This window comes from Zonotrichia leucophrys, chromosome 1 (assembly GCF_028769735.1).
Source record: "Zonotrichia leucophrys gambelii isolate GWCS_2022_RI chromosome 1, RI_Zleu_2.0, whole genome shotgun sequence".
NCBI lineage: Eukaryota > Metazoa > Chordata > Aves > Passeriformes > Passerellidae > Zonotrichia > Zonotrichia leucophrys.
In genome coordinates, this window is record NC_088169.1 from 93,807,355 (window position 1) to 93,824,506 (window position 17,152).

Consider the following 17,152-nt stretch of genomic DNA (forward strand, 5'->3'; position numbering starts at 1 on the left):
CCCAAGCCCGTCCCACACGCTCCGGTTCTTCGCCATCCCGCGCGGAAGGGGCGGGAACAGCCGGGGAGCGGCGGCGGTGATTGGACGGAGGGCGGGGAGGGGGCGGAGCCCGGCGCTAGCTCTCGGTGCTTCCCGCCACCGCCGCCGCGTCGCCACGGCAACGGCGCGGCCCGCGCGGGCTGTCATGGCGGCGCCCAGCGCGGCGGTGAGTGAGGGGCCCGGGCGGCTCCGCGTCCTCCCCTCCGCCTGCCCGGCGCTGAGACCCCGCTTCCCTCCTTTCCCCCCGCAGGAGCAGCGCTGGCTACGGGCGGCGCAGGACTTCGTTGGCCGGGCGCTGGCGGGGCCGGACGGGCAGGAGGCAGCGGCGCTGGAGGCGGTGCTGCGGTGCCTGCGGAGCGCGGGCGGCGGTGCGCTGCCGCTCGGCTACAGGTGACAGCGGGGCGGGGGCGGCGGGGGCTCCGGTGCCCACACGCGGCTCTCCGGTGAGCTCGGCATGCCCGGATGCCATGCCCGCCCCGGATGCCGCTGTGGGAAGGGTGATGCCGAACGCGGTAACCGCAGGCGTTCCTTCGGCCTCGGCGGGCCCGCCGCCCTTGCGGGGCGATTGAGCGCCGTCTCCGCCTGTCTGCGGCTGGCACGGCCTGTGACCGAAGCGGGCAGCGCTGCCGCACCGTACAGCCTTTGCACGGTGTGCAAAACGCCAGTCACTTGTTTTTAAAATTATAAAAGTTTAATAGTAATAAAATGGTTATAAAAACAGTAATGCAATTAGAGTAGTAATAATTTGGACAATTTGAATTAGGATAATATGTGACAACAGAGACAAAGAGTTACAGATGTCCAGGTATCTTTTTCTGGGCAGCACGAGCCCAAAAAAGGACACACATTAATTAACAGAGGATTAACCCTTAAAAACAATAGCCTGTTGCATATTCATACACTTCATACATGATGCATAAATTCCATCCAAACACAGGATTCTGTCTGGTCATCCTCAACTTCTTCCTCATAATCCTAACAGCGCCTTCGAGGTGGGAAGAAGTTCGTTTCTTCTGATAAGAGGGCAATAAATGCTTTTTCTCTGAAAGATTTAGGTGTCCTGTGGCTGCTATCTCAGTGCGAGTCCTTTCTTTACAAAAAAACATCCTACATAGCATAGTTTCTATTTTAACATTTTTTATAACCTAAAACTATATTTAACACACTACTTAAGAGAATTGATACAGCATTACTTTCTAACACAACACATATAATATTCATTTTAATATGTGCAAAAAGCCAATCATAAAATGCATGCATTTTTCACACATGGCAGCTTCCCAGCTGGATCCTGTGGGCCCAAATGGGAGCACGTTCCTGGTCTCTCAACCTGTTGGCCAGCTGAGCTCAGCGTTCAAGCATGTTCTCCTAAAAAAGGGGAATCTAGGATAACGTGGTCCGTATTTTAGTTGCTAAAAGGCTTTTGGGTGCTCACCATCATGAAAAACATGCAGCTGATTGAGAGATATCCGTATTGGAAAGTTTGGCTTGTCTGGATCTGTTTCTTGCTCCAACTTGTGAGAGAATTAAAATCTCTGGCACGACCGGTTTTGGGAGAAAAGGTCAACTGGAATTGATTAGGGATTTGTGACCTTTAACTAATAGTTAATAAATGCAGGTGGTTCATCTTTCACACCAGCTAAACTTACCTCATTTAAGCCATATTTTTTCCTATGTATTTTATGATATTTAAACCAGACTTCGGTTCATATTCAGAAGAATCTATAAAGAGCTGAAGATACTTGGTATTTCTCTTCTGTGAGGCCAGTGGTCTGCTTGTGTGCTACATCCAACCTAACCACTCAGCTTTAAAGCATGAGGAGAGAGTCTTTGCTTTTGTATGTGATAACCATGAGCCAGTGTTCTGGTGTATTTCTGGTTTCTCCCCAAAAGCACTCAGCACATTTGACAAAAACACAAGCAGCACTGTGCTTTTGTGGATCATAGGTACCAGTATTATTCCTGGTGGTGCTCTGTCTCTGAAGATAGAGCAGTTTCAGCCTGTGGAATTTTCAACTAATCCCCTGTTCATTTTCCTGCAAAATGCACAGCCTAACTACCTGTGTAAATTTATGTCTTTTGATTAATTTTTCTATACCTAATTACTGTTTACTGCTGATTCAGACCCATCACTCATCTGGACTAGTTTCTTGCTTTGAACTTTTGATCCCCGATTAATCCAGTGAAACTCTTCAAATTCACACCCTTTGAATGTGATTATGTCCTGCTACTGAGCAAGTGGGTATTGTGACGAGAGCTCCAGTTTCACAACCTAAAATTGTCAGTGAAGCTCACTGGAAACCAGTACCAAAATCACTGTCTGGAGAGCAGTTTGTGCTGGCTCTTTCAGTGTTGATATTAGGGTGCTTTGTAAACTGATTTCTTCACACATCCTGCTATATTCTTGCTTTTTTCTTTCTTTCTTTTGTTCCAGTTTCATCTCCATCTCTGACCTGCGGCATCAGCAGCGCATACCGTGCTGCAGCCACCTGAGCTGGAGCACCAAGGAATTTAAGGAATGGTCTCATCAAGGACAAGGGGCTTTACCCACGAAGCACACTTTGCCAAGGACTTACCTGATCCTGGTTGGCTATTTAACAGATGGAGGGCAAGACAACAAAGAAAAGCTGGTAGAAGGTTGCCTGTATGTGAAGGACAATACTGGGATAATTCCATGTGAGGTATGTCCTCTTTCTGAGGGGTTCTGTGTTTATTCCCACTTCTGGGCCAGTGTCACAAACCACCAGGGGCTTCAGGTGTTCTGCCAGAGTCTAGTGAAGTAACTAGAGTTCTTCACTCACTCTAGTGAGTGAAGGAAGTAACAGGTCTCTGTAACAGGCAGGAAAACAGCAAGCTCACACCCTGGGCAGAGGATAGAATATGTGGAATGTGCCTTTGCTAGGAGAAATGCTAAATTACTGGCATGGAAAGAGAGAGACAGCCAGTACAGTTCTGTTCTATTCACCACAGTACAAGGTGGCCTGGGAGACTATTGTGTTTGTGGCAGGAAGGAATGATGAATCTGACTCCATGTTCTCAGAAGGCTAATTTATTATTTTATGATACTATATTATATTAAAGAGTACTAAACTATACTAAAGAATAAGATATATATACTAAAGAATACAAGGATACAAGAATACTAAAGAATATACTAAAGAATAAGATATATATACTAAAGAATACAAGATACAAAAGGATACTTACAGAAGGCTAAAAAGATAATAATGAAAACTCATGACTCTTTCCAGAGCCCCAACACAGCTTGACCCTGATTGGCCATTGAGTCAAAACAGTTCACAGAAAACCAATGAAACAATCACCGGTTGGATAATCAAACTCCAAACACATTCCAAAGCAGCAAGACACAGGAGAAGCAAATCAGATAATTATTGTTTTCCTTTTTCTCTGAGGCTTCTAAGCTTCCCAGGAGAAGAATCCTGAGCAAAGGGATTTTTCCAGAAAATATGACTGTGACAGGAGACCTTTCCACTCTTTGCTGAATTCCAACTAGTGGAGCAGAAATAACTTTCAGGAGAGCTGTACTACATGTTCAGTGATGCATTGATGACATACTTTCAGGAAATAATAGCTTGCATGACAGTTGACTTAAAAGCCTCCTGAAGGTAATTGCAAGTGGAGTTGAGGTAACAAATAACCCCTACAGTGGTGGTTCACAGAGCACTGAAGTTGTGCTTTCCAATGAGACAAAGCCTAGGAGAAAGTTGTGTTGGTAAGAACTTCTAATTGAAAACACAGGCAAAAGAAAGCAGGCAAGAATTTTAGAAAAATAGTTTGAAAATAACTAAGCCTTACATTGAATTAATTATCACCTTTCTGTGAGGTTGTGGCTACAAACAGGAAGTGCTAGCTGTAGAGTTCAGCAAGTCTGTTGCAGATTTGCGTCTGGAAGGACAGAACTTCTCTGTGCAAGGTAAGAGTGTGGGCAGAAAACCCTGCTCTCATTTAGTGATGAAGCTGGCAGTAGGAGAAGAGTTTGTGATGCACATGCAGGGGTGTCTTGGTAATGAACACTGTAAGTAGTGTTGAGAAAACAAACTGAAACTCATCTCAAGCTTCAATCTCATTATCTTTTGGTTTAGCTCTTGCACTTTGAACTGGACTGGCTGGACTCACTGTTTGTCTTCCCAAGCTGGTCATATATCCCACAGACAGACCAGAGTGCAGCAGGGTACTTGGAAATCCTGGTGGATCCAGTGCCTGTAAATGCCCCCAAGGAAGTACTTCACAGCATTCCTGTCACCTCCCCAGTGCCAGCTGAGCCACTGCTTACCTCCAGGTAAACACCTGCCCTGCCCAGCTCCTCATGGCCCTCTTGCTCTGGCTTGGCAGGTAACACGAAGAGCACTTGGCTTAGAAACAGACAAATTCTATTTCTGCCAAACGTGGAGGCATAGCAGCAAGTGGTGGATGTAAAAGTTATACAACAAAGTTATACAACTTTTCTTTAGTCTTATGTTTGCCAGAAGTTTATTGGAAGTTTCTGTTCTGTAATTTGAAAAAATAGGATGAATTTTAAGTATTTATAGATGTAATTTCAAATTATAGAAAGAATATTAGAACAGTGTTGATTCAACTGCCTTTGAGGCTAAAATTCACTCTTTTTATTAGCATAACTTTTTTTTTTTTTTTTTTATCCTCCAGTGAACTAAAAGTATACCTGAAAGTAATCCTGTATTTTATTATGATTTAATATGTGCCACTGGTCAAATTCTTAACAGATTACTGAGATAAAAGTGCCAGTGAATTGTCAGCTGGTAGAAGTAACTGTGCTTTAGTTTACAGTATGCAAAAATGAGCATATGGAATTGCAAATCTTATTGGAGTTGATAATTTTGAGTTGTGCTAGTTCATGTTTTATCTTCTTGAGTAGAGAATTCCTAGTGTAATTTAATTACAATAAAATGTCGCTAATTGTGCTGCTTTCATTTCTTTATAGTTATCATTTGTTTTTATTTGGTTTATGTGCTTCAAAGAAAGTAATTTTAAGCTTAAGTGTTTGATTTAGCTCAAGGGACCTTTCTGAACAAGAAGACTCCATATTTCAGTATATGTTCTCAGACTTTTAACACAAAGCTCCTTTGTTATTGACTGATATCTGACCAATTTTCCATGTTACAACTAAAATGTTACAGTGAGGTGCTGGTACTGCTATGTGTCTACTACTGGTCTGGTTTTTTTTAAAGTCATAAGGTTAGATAATTGTTTAGATGTTTCAGAATCAAGAATGGTTTTGTTCTTGTGTGAGTGAGCAGGATGGTTATATTCAAGTCCAGTAAGAGGTGAAATGAAAATGACAAACATAAATTTTTTTGAAAAAAAATTTTTTTGATCTTTTGAAATGTAGGTTGGAAACAGCAAACAGAATTGATTTAATAAATATCATCTCTCTCACCTCTCATCTGCTTTTAGTTTTGCTGCTCTTTCCCTCTGTGTCAAGTTTGTTAGAAAGACTCCATTGTTGCCTTCAGGCCTCTTGTTCATAGGCTTGCAGCTTCCACAGTGTCATGTTCCATGGACATAGGAATCCAAGTTCTGTTTTCTGCAGAAGAATTGCTTGTGACTTTTTTCTTCTCCTTTAGACCAACAATTAGTTGCTTGTTTGTGGTAATGCGTTTTATAACATGGCTGTTACCATGGAGTGTGTGAATTTGTTCTTCTGTTCCTTCTGTCTTCAAATACTAAGATGTCAGAAGGATTTAGCATAGAAAAGTTAAAGTACAAATTTTGTAGTCAAATATTGTTTTGAAAACCCCTCTGAGAGATTGACCATATTGCTTCGTTGGATCTGTTATTCCCAGAATGTAAATGCTGCATATTTGTTTATTTTGCTTTTGGGATACTTTGAAGCTTTCTTTCATCTCTGATTTCTGTTGTCTCTTCAATTGCCCTCTAGGACTCCACATAAGAAAAGATCAAAGCTTACTGTAGCAGGGGAATTGACCAGACTCGGGCCTCTCCTTTGTGTTCACCACAAGACATTCTTCTTTCTGTTTCTGAAGTGCTTTGCATCTGCTGTTTGTATCCCTGTGCTGGTGCAAGTAAGTCCTTGGAATTTTGCTCACAAATTCACTATCTGGATCTGTGTATGTGCTAGCTGATTAATTCTTTGAAGCTTGCCATTGATTTCCCAGTTTAATTTATTTTTTCTTTTACTAGTGATATCTTTTTAATTGCACCCAGTGTACAATAGTTTTGGTATGTAAGAAGTCTAGTTCTGTGCCCTGCCGAAATACAGTCTTTCTCCCTCATGCAGTTGCAGTGTCCCTGGAAGTCTTGCAGATACAGTCCTTTTGCTAAGAGTGTGAGGCAATCCTCTAGGTGGAAAAGGGTTTTTTGGGTGGGATTATTTAGGTCAAGAAAAATTTTTTTCACTGGAGTTGATGCTGGTGTTGCTTTCTGTTTCTCTGCTCTAGAAACCCTGCCAGCTGCTGTGGCATCGTGTCTTCCAGCTGGGTCACAGGTACACAATCACAGGCCTGAGTATGTCCAGCCTGAAGAAATCTGGACAAACAATGTTCATCACCAGTTCTTCTTCCTGCCTTCTGCCCTACTGTGCAGAGCAGGTGAGGGAGCAGCCACTGGACAATGCTTCACAAGGAGAATCCACTCAGTCTTCTTCCCTGGAGGCTGCTGAGCAGCTCAGTTGCTCCTTGCAGCTGGAGGCTGAAGAGGAGAGGCCAAGACCTACCAAAGAGTCCAAGATCATCTCCTATGTGGTAAGGGTTCATAGGCTTGGCCTTCACCCTCTCATGCACTGGGGTTTCAGCTCCTGGCCTGCAAGGACCATTATTTTCATCATGAGTTTAGTTTCTTACTGCTCAGGCCTGTGAGTCTCTTATATTTTGTAACTCCCTACAGTCCTCTTGCTTTTTGTTTGCTTTCTGTTTAGGGATTTGTCACCAAAGTACTCAATGTCCAAGCTGGTCTCTTTTTACTGGATAACCAAGTCTGCTTGTGCCTTGCTTACCAGCCCCTGCTGAACTCTGTACGGGGCCTCCGACCGGGAGCCTGTGTGCAGGTAAGCTGAGGTTTGCCAGGAAAAGACTCAGGCCCTGGGGATGGCTTGTGAGTGTGTGGGTCAAAGAAGGCTGCAGGAACATGGGAATTATTTCAGCAAGTATCTGGTACAAAACTGGAGATCTTGCTGCCTGGACTCAGTCATGAGAGTTGATATGATTATTATCTGATTCCTCCCTAAACTGTGCTCGGTGCCTCAGGCCTGACTATAGACAATCCAGTGGAGTGAGAAAGGATTTAAGGTGTGGTGACAGTTTTGGGGAGTGGTGGCAGACTGGCCATCTCTTCTCTTACCCTCTGTGTCTTGTGTCTCCCAGCTCATCGACGTCCACCTCCTGCAGAAGCCTCTGGCCTCCTTCCCCTTCACTGTACTGGGTGCCTGCCTGAACAGCATGGTTGTGCTGAAGAGTTTCTCAAGGCTCAGCACCCCCTACGAGCCCCTGGCCTCCTCGGGAAATCTCTGCTTACAACTGCTCTTCCGCTTCAATCTGGGAATGCCGCTGTACCTCTGGCTGGTGAGCCTCCTGGAGACCTTTGAGCAGAGGTGAGGACAATTCTTCTGAGGCCAGCACATGCCTCAATGTGCTTTGTAGATTATCTGGGTGTCTTCTAGACCAAAGGATCACAAAATTACTGTGCTTGGATAGTACAAGCAGCAATTGCTTCTGGTTTCTTGGCCTAAGTAAGCCATTTATCCAGACTTCACATCCTGTCCAGTTGCTTGTTACCTTGCAGTTGCTCCTACAAGAAAAGCTGGTGCATTTTTCAAGTGCAGGTGAGGTAAAGGTCTTGGGAAGCTGCAGTGCTTCTGAGCATTGTGCTCACATAATCCTGCCTGGAATGCTTTGTCCTGAAATACAGAAACACCATAGGGTGTCTGCTTCCCTATGTGGTTTGTTTGGCAGATCAAGGTGGGCACTGAGGCTGAAGCTGGAAATTGGTGTTACAACTAGATCATAACTGATATAAAGGCTCTTGTGTTCTGACTGTGCACAGAAGCAGCAGCAGCTGTTCAGCATATCACTTGGAGATACTCTGAGTGTTCCCAGGAGTGTGATAATTTGTTTTAGAGTCTCTGTCTTGGCAGATTTTCCATCCCATGCTTACCTCCAAGTCTTCCAGATGGCTTCCTGCTCTCCCTGACACTGCAGGATGCTGTGAGCCAGTTTCTGGATTTACTTCTGGCTTCTGTTAGTGAAAATATTCGTGTTTGTTCTGAAGCACTTACGGTTGATCACTGTGACTGCTGCCTTGGACTTTAAAGTATATACGTTTTACTGTCAGTCAAATAGCATTTTATAGAATGCTCAGTGTTCCTGTGCTTTACTGGCACTGTGGAATTTTGACAAGCTACCAATAAAACAGCTTCAGTTTTGCCTTGGGAATTATGCTAACTATAAATTTCAGTTTTTATTATCTTTTCCACTTTCTTTAAATGTGATTGCTCAGTCCTGGTACTGCTTAAAAATTGTTCCAGTGAGTGCTATTTCTTTTCATTTGAGTTCATTTTCTGTCATATTTTCGCTGACAGTGTGATCACTTCCAACCATTCAAAAGCAGTAAGCTAAACTTATGAAATTAATTTTTCATTAGGGAAATGGAATAAGAATAGTCTGTGGTTGTTTCTGACTTGTGTTTTTGCATTCTGTGAAAGAAAGCCAAGTGTACCTAGCATGAGTAATCATATCATGCCCAGCCAAAAGGCATGGAGATCTATTTGTGTGGCTTAGAGGGAGATTATCTTTATGTCATTTGTTTCTCTGGCCATTTGAGTTTTGAGATTTTGCCAGTCTTTTAGTTCTGTGGATTTTCCTGTTTCTTGTCTGCCCAACATTATTTGCATTTGCCTTAAATGTTCTGTTTTTTAATAATTTCATGTTTTTTTGATCTCTTTAGTTCTTGTCCTATACAGTATATTCACTAAAAACAAGCAGGAGGAGTCCCTGACTTAGATGCAACACTCACTAAAATGCAAGGATTGTGCTTTTAATGGTCATGACTTTTTTTCAGGTTTTCTTCTTTCTTTGGGCACCGTCGACTGCTTAGCTCTATGCACCAAAACCCTGGAGCTGCTGAAAAGTTCCTTGTCCCCCTTCTGCAAGCTATGGTGCCAGACAGAGAAGAAACAAGAGATATTTATAATGAAATTCTATCAGAAATACACCAGTGTCCCCTGCAGAAAGTGAGTAAATGTTCTTTGAGCTGTTTCCTGTTTGCCTGATGGGAAGAAACTCAGGTGATTTGTTTTTTCTCTCTTTTGTTCACAGTACTTGCCTCTGAACCCTCCATGCCAGGCCCCATCTCTGTCTGCAGTTTGCTGTGTGGCAGAACAGAAGAGCTGGGAGGGCTTCAGTCCATCCCAGTTGCTTTCCCCCTTGGAGGCACAGCATATGGGCACCCAGGAGCTGAATCGCAGACTGGCCTGGTCCTACTGCACACTCTCAGCTGAAAGTTTCCAGCCCCAACTGGTATGTGCTTCCTTCTCTTTCCTGTCTGTGCCTTGAGAGCTCCTGCTTCTCACCGTGCCTTCCAGCACCCTGTCCAACGCATCCCTCTTCTTCCTGTTAGGAAGTGACTCTGCTTTTCTCTCTGTGGCATGTGGAAAACAGACTGAATTTTAGCTGCTGCTACAGACACTTTCATTTCCAGCTTTCAAGGACAGGAATTGTTTGATGCTCTTTGCAGCTTCCTTTCTGTTGTAGATACTCCTGGGTGTGCTGAGGGTCTCCTCCAGGAGCAGTTTCCTGCAGCTGCAGGACAAGAGCAGCGCACTTGGCTGTGTGATCTCCCGTAAGGATGGCAGCCCCTTTGCCCAGACTGCTCTCATAGGTATGTCCCACTAAACTGCATTTGAGGGCTGAGCTTTTGCTCTTCTGCCTTCCAGCTCCAAAACAAGGAAGAAGAGACGTTGTGTGGAGATGCTGAACTGTCACTGCCTGACCTCGTGACTTTAAAATGAGGATCTTGACCTTACTGGTTTTATGTTCTGTTTTTACTTAGCTCAGCTATTTTCTCTGATATGTTTGCAGGATCACTTGTGCGGGTGGAAAACTACCAGCTTGTAGTGGAGAGATTCCTTAAGACTGATTTTCCCTCCTGGGAACACCTGGAAAATCTGGAGCATGTGAGAGAGAAAAAAACTAGGTGAGTCCCTTCATTCAGTGTGCAAGTAAAATCATCACTTTCCAGCTCCTTGAGTATTTTGGACTATGGTAAGCCTTCTTACCAACATAGCATTTCAGTGCCAAAGCACCCATTCCTTGCTATTTGCATAAAATGAGCTGTTTCTCAGCAACAAAGCCACCATCTCCCTTTTGTTCAGAGTACTTGCAGCCTGGGAGCGACCCTCCGCTTCACTCTTTCCCTCTGCTCCTGCTGAGTACCTGTGGGGCACTCACCAGATGCGTTTTTCCCAGATAAGTGTTTGTTTAGGACAGCCACGTGTCAGGAATAGGGAGTTTCACGGTTACCATTTGTCATTTCAGTGTCTATGTGCAGTTCTACTTGGAGGATGTTCAGGTTCTCCATGCTGCTGAAGGACAAATCCAGAAAGGCCTTAGGAGTGGAAGCAGCTCCTCTTTGAGGAATAAGAAAGATGGCAGCACAGCATCTGAGCTGGAAACCCCAGAGGCAAAAATGCTGAAATTGGAGGATCCCAAGGCAGATACTGGCAGAGATGAGAACTGTCAGGGGGGTGAGAGCGGCCCCAGAACAACGAGCTGTGTATCTCAGCTGTTCCTGGTCACCCAGAAGGAGGGTCTCATGTCACGCAATTACCAGCTGCCCACAGAAGGAGATAAAGAAGCACACGAGCTGCAGCGCTGTTTCCAGGCCACAGTGCTGTGGCTGGGCAGACCACAGCTCTGGAGCCATCCCAGAGAAACTGGGAACCTGTCAGAGCTGGAGGACACTGGCTGTGATGGAGAAGAGGGTGTGACGCAGCAAGAAGTGAGGCAGCTTTGGGGTGTGGTTGATTTGTCTGGGAGCTGGTTCCTCTCAAGGGAGCCTGGGGGGTGATTTAGTATCAGTGGGAAAGTGATTTTTGTGTTGGGTGCCTTTGTGTGTTTGTGCCAGCAAATTCCTTCTTGCACCCCAAGCAAGTTCCATCGTCTCTCTGTCACCTTCCTGTAAACGAATCTGCCTTCTCTTGTCAATCAAGACGTCCTCTGGGCTGGGCTTGCTCTCTTTTGACTGTATTTTTCATTCCATACCTAACAGTTCTCATCCTCTTCTCTCTCTCTCTCCCTTCCCCCAGCAGGCGCTGCTGCTGTTTCTGGGGAGGTCTCTGCGATGGTTTCCATTGCTGCACGTGGATGGACTGTATCGCTTCACAGTGCCCTGCTGCTCGGTAAGAGACAACTTGTTGTGCTGTTCTCTCTTGGAGACTTCTGCTGAGCTGCATGTGGGAGTTGAGGAGTCAGAGGGTGACTAAGCTGTTTTCAAGGTTTGGAATTTCCTTCTGTCGTTCCAAGAAACTGCTTTCGTTCTGTGTTTGATTAAAATTCTCAGAGCTCTGAGTTCAGTGGATTTTTTTTTCTTTTGTAACCACTGTTCTTCACTATTTCCCTATTGAACTTTAATCTCCTTTTTTCTAATAGTCTTCTGCCTTGCCTTATCACTCTTATCTCAGGACCTGGAAGTGTTTTACAAGCTCTGTTCTCCACCTGTGCCAGCAACATTCCTGAGCAGGCCATCATGCCCCCCGTCGTGCCTGCTTGTCCAAGATAGCTGGCACTTAGAGCATGAGACCTGGATCTCCTGTCTGCCTGAGCACCAGGTATGCAGTGCCTTATTGCACAGGGCTTTCACAGGCTACCTGTAGGCCTCTCCAGAACCAGCTAGAAATTATCAATATACAGTGTCTTGTTGGTGAGACTGTTCTGCTCTAAGTTCCATCAGAGCCTGCTGCTGGGCTTCACATTTTCCTGCTTCAGAATTCATCTAGAGAGGAAGCATGAGTTGCTTGACCTAGCTCTGAGCACACAGAGCTTGTCTTTTCTGCTCTGGCTGGGGATGCGTGTAAACTGCAACCCATCTGAGGCTGTGTCTCCCTCACTTGTAGCTCACAGCCCTGTCAGTGCTGACAGGCATGGACCAGAGAACTGCCTCCATCCCAGAAGTGCTTAGCAGCAGGTATGCTGGTCTGCCCCAAATTAATGACTGTGTCTTAGGGAATGGCTCTGTGGTAATTTTTATTGGGAAGTGCTATATTAAACTGCAATGAAATATCCACCCTAGGAATATGGTTTGGAAAATCTGTGTGCAAGTAGTTCAGACTTCTCCCATCCTGGTTATTTAAGGTAAAGGGATTGTAGGTGACAAAACTGAAAAATGGTGTCCAGAAAATGGTTTGGCTACTGCTGGTATGGACTAAGCCCCAAAGGTGTCTCCCAAATTCCTGTCAGAAGTGGAAACAAGCACAGCAGGGAAAATCAGACTGAATATATATTTTTGGGGTTTTTTTGTTTTAGATTTTTTAGCATACCTTGCTCAAACACATAATAAACTTAGAACTTTTCCTTTCAAAGCATGTTTAATCTGGGGTGATGTGTATGTACACTGGATTTTTCACCAGTGCTATATGGAAAACTGTGGGTTTTTTGCTTGGCTTCTTCATCTAATTCAGAAAAACAATTAGGGGTTTAGCAGAGAGGAAGGCTGTAGTGCCTTACTCTTCATCTTCACTGCTGAGCCTGAAGCAGCAGAAAGCAAGGTAAAGGGGCCTCGTGTCCCTGGGAGGGGTAGGCTGCAGCAAGCTGCCCTCAGTCCAGTAGCTCAGGTGCTCAAGGGCAGGTTCCCCAGAAACTGGGCTTAACCAACAGCGCTCCACTTTGTTGCAATCTTGAAGTCAGGCCTTCTTCCACTCCCTTTGTCTTCAGGTGAGACAAAAATCCTGGTCTGCTCTCAGTTTCTCAGGTTCCCTTGTTTCTTTCTGTGGAGAGATCGTGGAGAGGACCTTGTGTGCCTCTCCCAAGAATGAGAAGCCACCTGGCCATCCGAAGCAGACAGGTAAGATTGTGGCAGCCTGTTGAGAGGCAATAGATTAGTTCTTCTTTCTGTTACAGAAAGCCAGTGCACTTGGCTGAGTGTGCTGCTGCATCTGGGAATAGTGGAAGTATGCCAGGATGTTGTATCCTGTTGCACGTCAAAGGGCTTGGAAACTGCACACTGTGAATGTGGAGATGGGAATGGGAATGCAGTATCCAGAAAACTGGGAGGTGGAACAATTATAACCTCATCAGGATGGGAGGAAGAGCCCCTCTAGCAGGCCCAGCTCAGAGACAGGCCATGCTGCCTGTGTGAGTGAGCTCACGGTCTGTGTCGTTCTGTGCCTCCTCAGAGACTCTGCTGTCCAGGGATCACAGTGTGAAGCTCAGTGTCTCAGCTGCTCCGGGCTCCCCTGTTGTGATGGACATTTACATTACTGCCACCTACCTGCAACACCTCAGGGGCTTGCTACCTGGAGCCAAGATCCTCTTCCAGAACTTGGAACGCAAGATCTCAAGGTGCTCCTGTCTTTAGACCCCTGACCTCTTTTACTGTCTTTGAAACCATCTCTTAATCTGACTTCCCACCTGGACTTGTTCAAACCTTCATCTCTCCCAATCCCTTAGCATAAATTATTTTCCTAGCATGTTGCAAATGAAGATCAGCCCAGCCATCCCAAGAAAACTTGTGTTTGGTTTCTGTGAGCTCTTTCTGACGTCTGCTCTTTGATATTGCAGATTCCGTAATGTTTATTGCACATACATTGCCTCCAGCTGTGTGAGCATCCTATCTCTGCCAGCTTCTCACCTGCCTTCTAAGTAAGTGTTGGGTCTGTTCTCATGGTAGAGTGCCCAAAGAAAGGCTTCTATGTTCCAAGCTTCTCAAATTGCCGTTTCTTCTAGTCCTGCAGGAGAAGCCTCATCCCCCTCACTAGTGTTTCTATCCAGCTTGAGACCTCAGCTGCAAAATGTGACCCAGGCCCGGATTTTATGCCACTTGTGCTGTGTACTGACTGTGCGCCTGCAATGGATTTGCTCACTTTGCAGCTGCATCTTCAAAGAGGTATTCAAGCTTCCACAAACATAATTTGTGAGAGGTCTTGCAGATTTTTTATTCTCACACATCCTTTGCTACAATGTTGAAGAAATGAGAGTTCCTGTCTCGATTGCAAACCCTTTTTCCACTGTCAGAGAAGGACTTGCATATTAGAAAGGGACCTAAGTGATTAGAAGTGTGTATCTGATGTCAGGCAGGCTGGCAGCTAGGACTGGGGAGGAAATGAGGGCACTGAAGAGGACAATCCTACTCTGTCAATGCTCTGCTCTTCCCATGTTCACTGCTATTTGGGATCAGCACCTTGCAGCAAGGTGATTTTTCTCCCCATATAAATTTTTCCTAGGGCACTCACTGGAAATGCAGTGAAATTCTTTACACTTTTGCCTACTTAATTAGAGAAGGATTAAAATAAGCAGTGGCCCTTCTCCTTGTCACTTGCACCCATACACAGCTGTGGCTTTGTTCTTCCTTCAGGGGAGGTGCACCCGACACAATCCTCCATGTCCATCACAAACAGGAGTGAGGCAAGCCAGTGCACGGTAACTGCTCTAGGGATTGGATGTGGGGAGAGGGGGGAGGAGGGAGCAAATTACAGCACAAACAGGAGGGGGAAAATCATATCAAGGATGGGATGTGGACACAACAGCAAAGATGGAGTTATCACATCTTCTGAGAGGTGAACTCTCTACTGAGGTGTGTTTTCTGGGGTGTGGCCCTTGTGAGGGAGCAGGTATTGTCTGCCCTCCTGATCCCAGCCTGCCTGCTCTCTGCACAGGGTGCTGGTGGAGGATGGAACAGGCGAAGCTGTGGTGGTGTGCAGGAATGAACATGTGGCAGCAGTGCTGGGCCTGAGCCTTCTCGAGTGGGAAGCTGTGCAGAACTGTGTGCAGAGCAGGGGCAGCGTGTGCATTCAGCACGGGGAAGCTCCTGGAGCAGGGGTGAGTGGGCTATTCCAGCAGCAATTGCAGCCTGCTGGGCTCAAGTCTCGGCTGGACAGGATTTCCCTTTGCTCTGGGTGTTGCAGAGCCTCCCTGCCTCCCACTGAACACTCCCTGGCAACACACTCTTTCCTTCCTCAGTGTCTAGAGGAACCTGAGGATCTTGTTGCTCATTACCTAAGGAGTCTGTGCAGAAGTCCTCTCATATGTCGCCCCATCCTGTTGGATTTCAGCCTAGACAGGAAGCCCTCCAAGATCCTGCAGCCTGGTAAGCAAGTACTACTGGCTTTTCTAATATTTAGTGTGAGAAGGAAGGGAGGAGGCATTTCACCAGGCTGGGGAAGGAGAGGTGCCTTCACTGTCCATCATAGCAAGACCTTTGAAGGATTTTCCTGGAATTTTGTATTCTGTAGTGTAGAACTAAGTTGACTAAGTTGTGTCTTAGTAGATCCATGGCTATAAAAATAGAGAAATAATATTATGGAAATTCCTAAAACAACATAGGATAAATTTTTCTACTTCACACAGAAACATTAAACTGTTCTTGAGAAAGATTCCCAATCCTTGTCTGGGACAGGAATCTGATCAGCGAGAGTTACTGTACAGGCTTCTCAAATCAAGTGGGTTTTGACTGTATATAGGACAACGTGTAGGATTGATAGCAGGCCTGGAAATCCTCTCCTGGAAATCAGCACTGAAGTGTTTTGAATTCATGAGTGCTGAGGTGTGAGCTCATGCTGCCACAACTGTGCAGTTGCTGTGTTAAGGGGACATTCTTCACACCAATTCTTCACACTGTTTGCACACACACCTAGAGCTTAAGTTTGAGTGCAGGTGCTGCAGGGGTTGATTTGCTAAGCTCACCAGAGGATGCTCTGCAGTGGAGACTTTCTGGCTGTCATGTGCACTGTCTGTAAAGGCAGGTTGCTCATATTGACAGAGGATACAAAGCTCAGAGCATCAGCTCTGTGAGCACACAGTTCACAGCATTCACTTCACAGTGTAGAATGTCTGTTTCCTGCAGGTTGGAGGGATGCTGGCAAAATGCATTCCTCTGCCTACATCCTGGAGTCATTCATTGTGCTGTCCTTTGAGGTTTGGCAGATGCCAGGCAGCTGCTGCAAGGCCTTCCCTTCCCCAGCTGTGGGCTAGAACAGAGCCAGAGCCCTGTCCTGAGTTGTTCCCGTTGTATCCTTCCCCTGCAGCTCCCCTGCAGCTGCGGAATTTTCGCTCGGGTGAAGTGGAGTTCGTGTCACGAGTGGGGCCTCGTCCAAGCCTGCTGTGCCTGAAGGTGGAGGAAGTGGGACAAGATGCCTTAAACTACCTGAACAGCCAGAGGATGAGCAGGACATCCAGTTCCTGCTGAGTGGGAGCCACTGCTTAATATCTCTCCCAGTGGGAGAGGAATTATGGAAATACCTACTGCGATCGCGAGCTTTTTAAAGCTCCTTTCAGGGGAAGCACAAGCCTGTGAGCACAGGGTGAAGGGTGCAGTCAAGCAGCTGCTGTGACTTGTGGAATTCCTGAATGGTCACTCTGGGCCATTGTCAACCAGTGACTCTGGGCTACTTTTTGGAAGAGAGATGTTCAGTGCTTCCTGTGTGACAGCTCTTGCCTTGGGCCTAGGGCACGCAGTGTGGGCATTTGGTGTGGTAGTATCTACTAAATAAAGCTATGAAAATATTACTTAAAGAACACTGTATCTGTTTTAGTATCTATTTTAGTATTCAGTTTTCCTTGCTGTATGTGACCATTAACAAAACTATACAGTTCCCACAGGGTATAGTATTCTTAACCTAATTGAAATAATTAAAATTACACTTTTGAAGCATCTCCTTCAAGAAAAGAAGGGAAGTGAGTCAGCTGCTGTTTGGAGACTAAATCACAGTGCTAAATGACAAGATTATTTGGGCATTGTTTTGCAGTTTATCAGCAGCAGCCTGGACATGAGGTGGGGCTGGTAAGAAGAGGCAGACACTGAGCTGTGATACAGGCAGTGGTTTTACTGAACACGAGTGAAGTGTCTTCCCTCTCAAGGCTGCTGTCCACTTCTGAGACCAAAGTGTGAGTGGCACAAGACCTGATAGATG

At 45.6% G+C, this 17,152-nt stretch overlaps 1 protein-coding gene across 2 annotated transcripts; it reads left to right on the forward strand.

The window, feature by feature from the left end:
- Nucleotides 1–180: 180 nt before the first annotated feature.
- CTC1 (CST telomere replication complex component 1) lies at nucleotides 181–16,753 on the forward strand. 2 transcript variants are annotated; one of them, XM_064722809.1, is made up of 24 exons: nucleotides 181–205; nucleotides 290–429; nucleotides 2,474–2,720; nucleotides 4,143–4,339; nucleotides 5,957–6,101; nucleotides 6,477–6,779; nucleotides 6,953–7,081; nucleotides 7,398–7,624; nucleotides 9,091–9,262; nucleotides 9,348–9,548; nucleotides 9,783–9,909; nucleotides 10,110–10,224; nucleotides 10,566–11,028; nucleotides 11,336–11,428; nucleotides 11,711–11,857; nucleotides 12,143–12,213; nucleotides 12,989–13,089; nucleotides 13,421–13,586; nucleotides 13,806–13,886; nucleotides 13,971–14,130; nucleotides 14,599–14,663; nucleotides 14,900–15,062; nucleotides 15,204–15,330; nucleotides 16,268–16,753. In XM_064722809.1, exons 1-24 carry the CDS (start codon nucleotides 185–187, stop codon nucleotides 16,426–16,428), a joined length of 3,822 nt encoding a protein of 1,273 aa, XP_064578879.1. In that variant the 5' UTR covers nucleotides 181–184; the 3' UTR covers nucleotides 16,429–16,753. The 2 variants fall into 2 exon arrangements, with proteins under 2 accessions (XP_064578879.1, XP_064578890.1); XM_064722820.1 differs by having other exon boundaries at nucleotides 11,339–11,428.
- The last annotated feature ends 399 nt before the right edge of the window (nucleotides 16,754–17,152 follow it).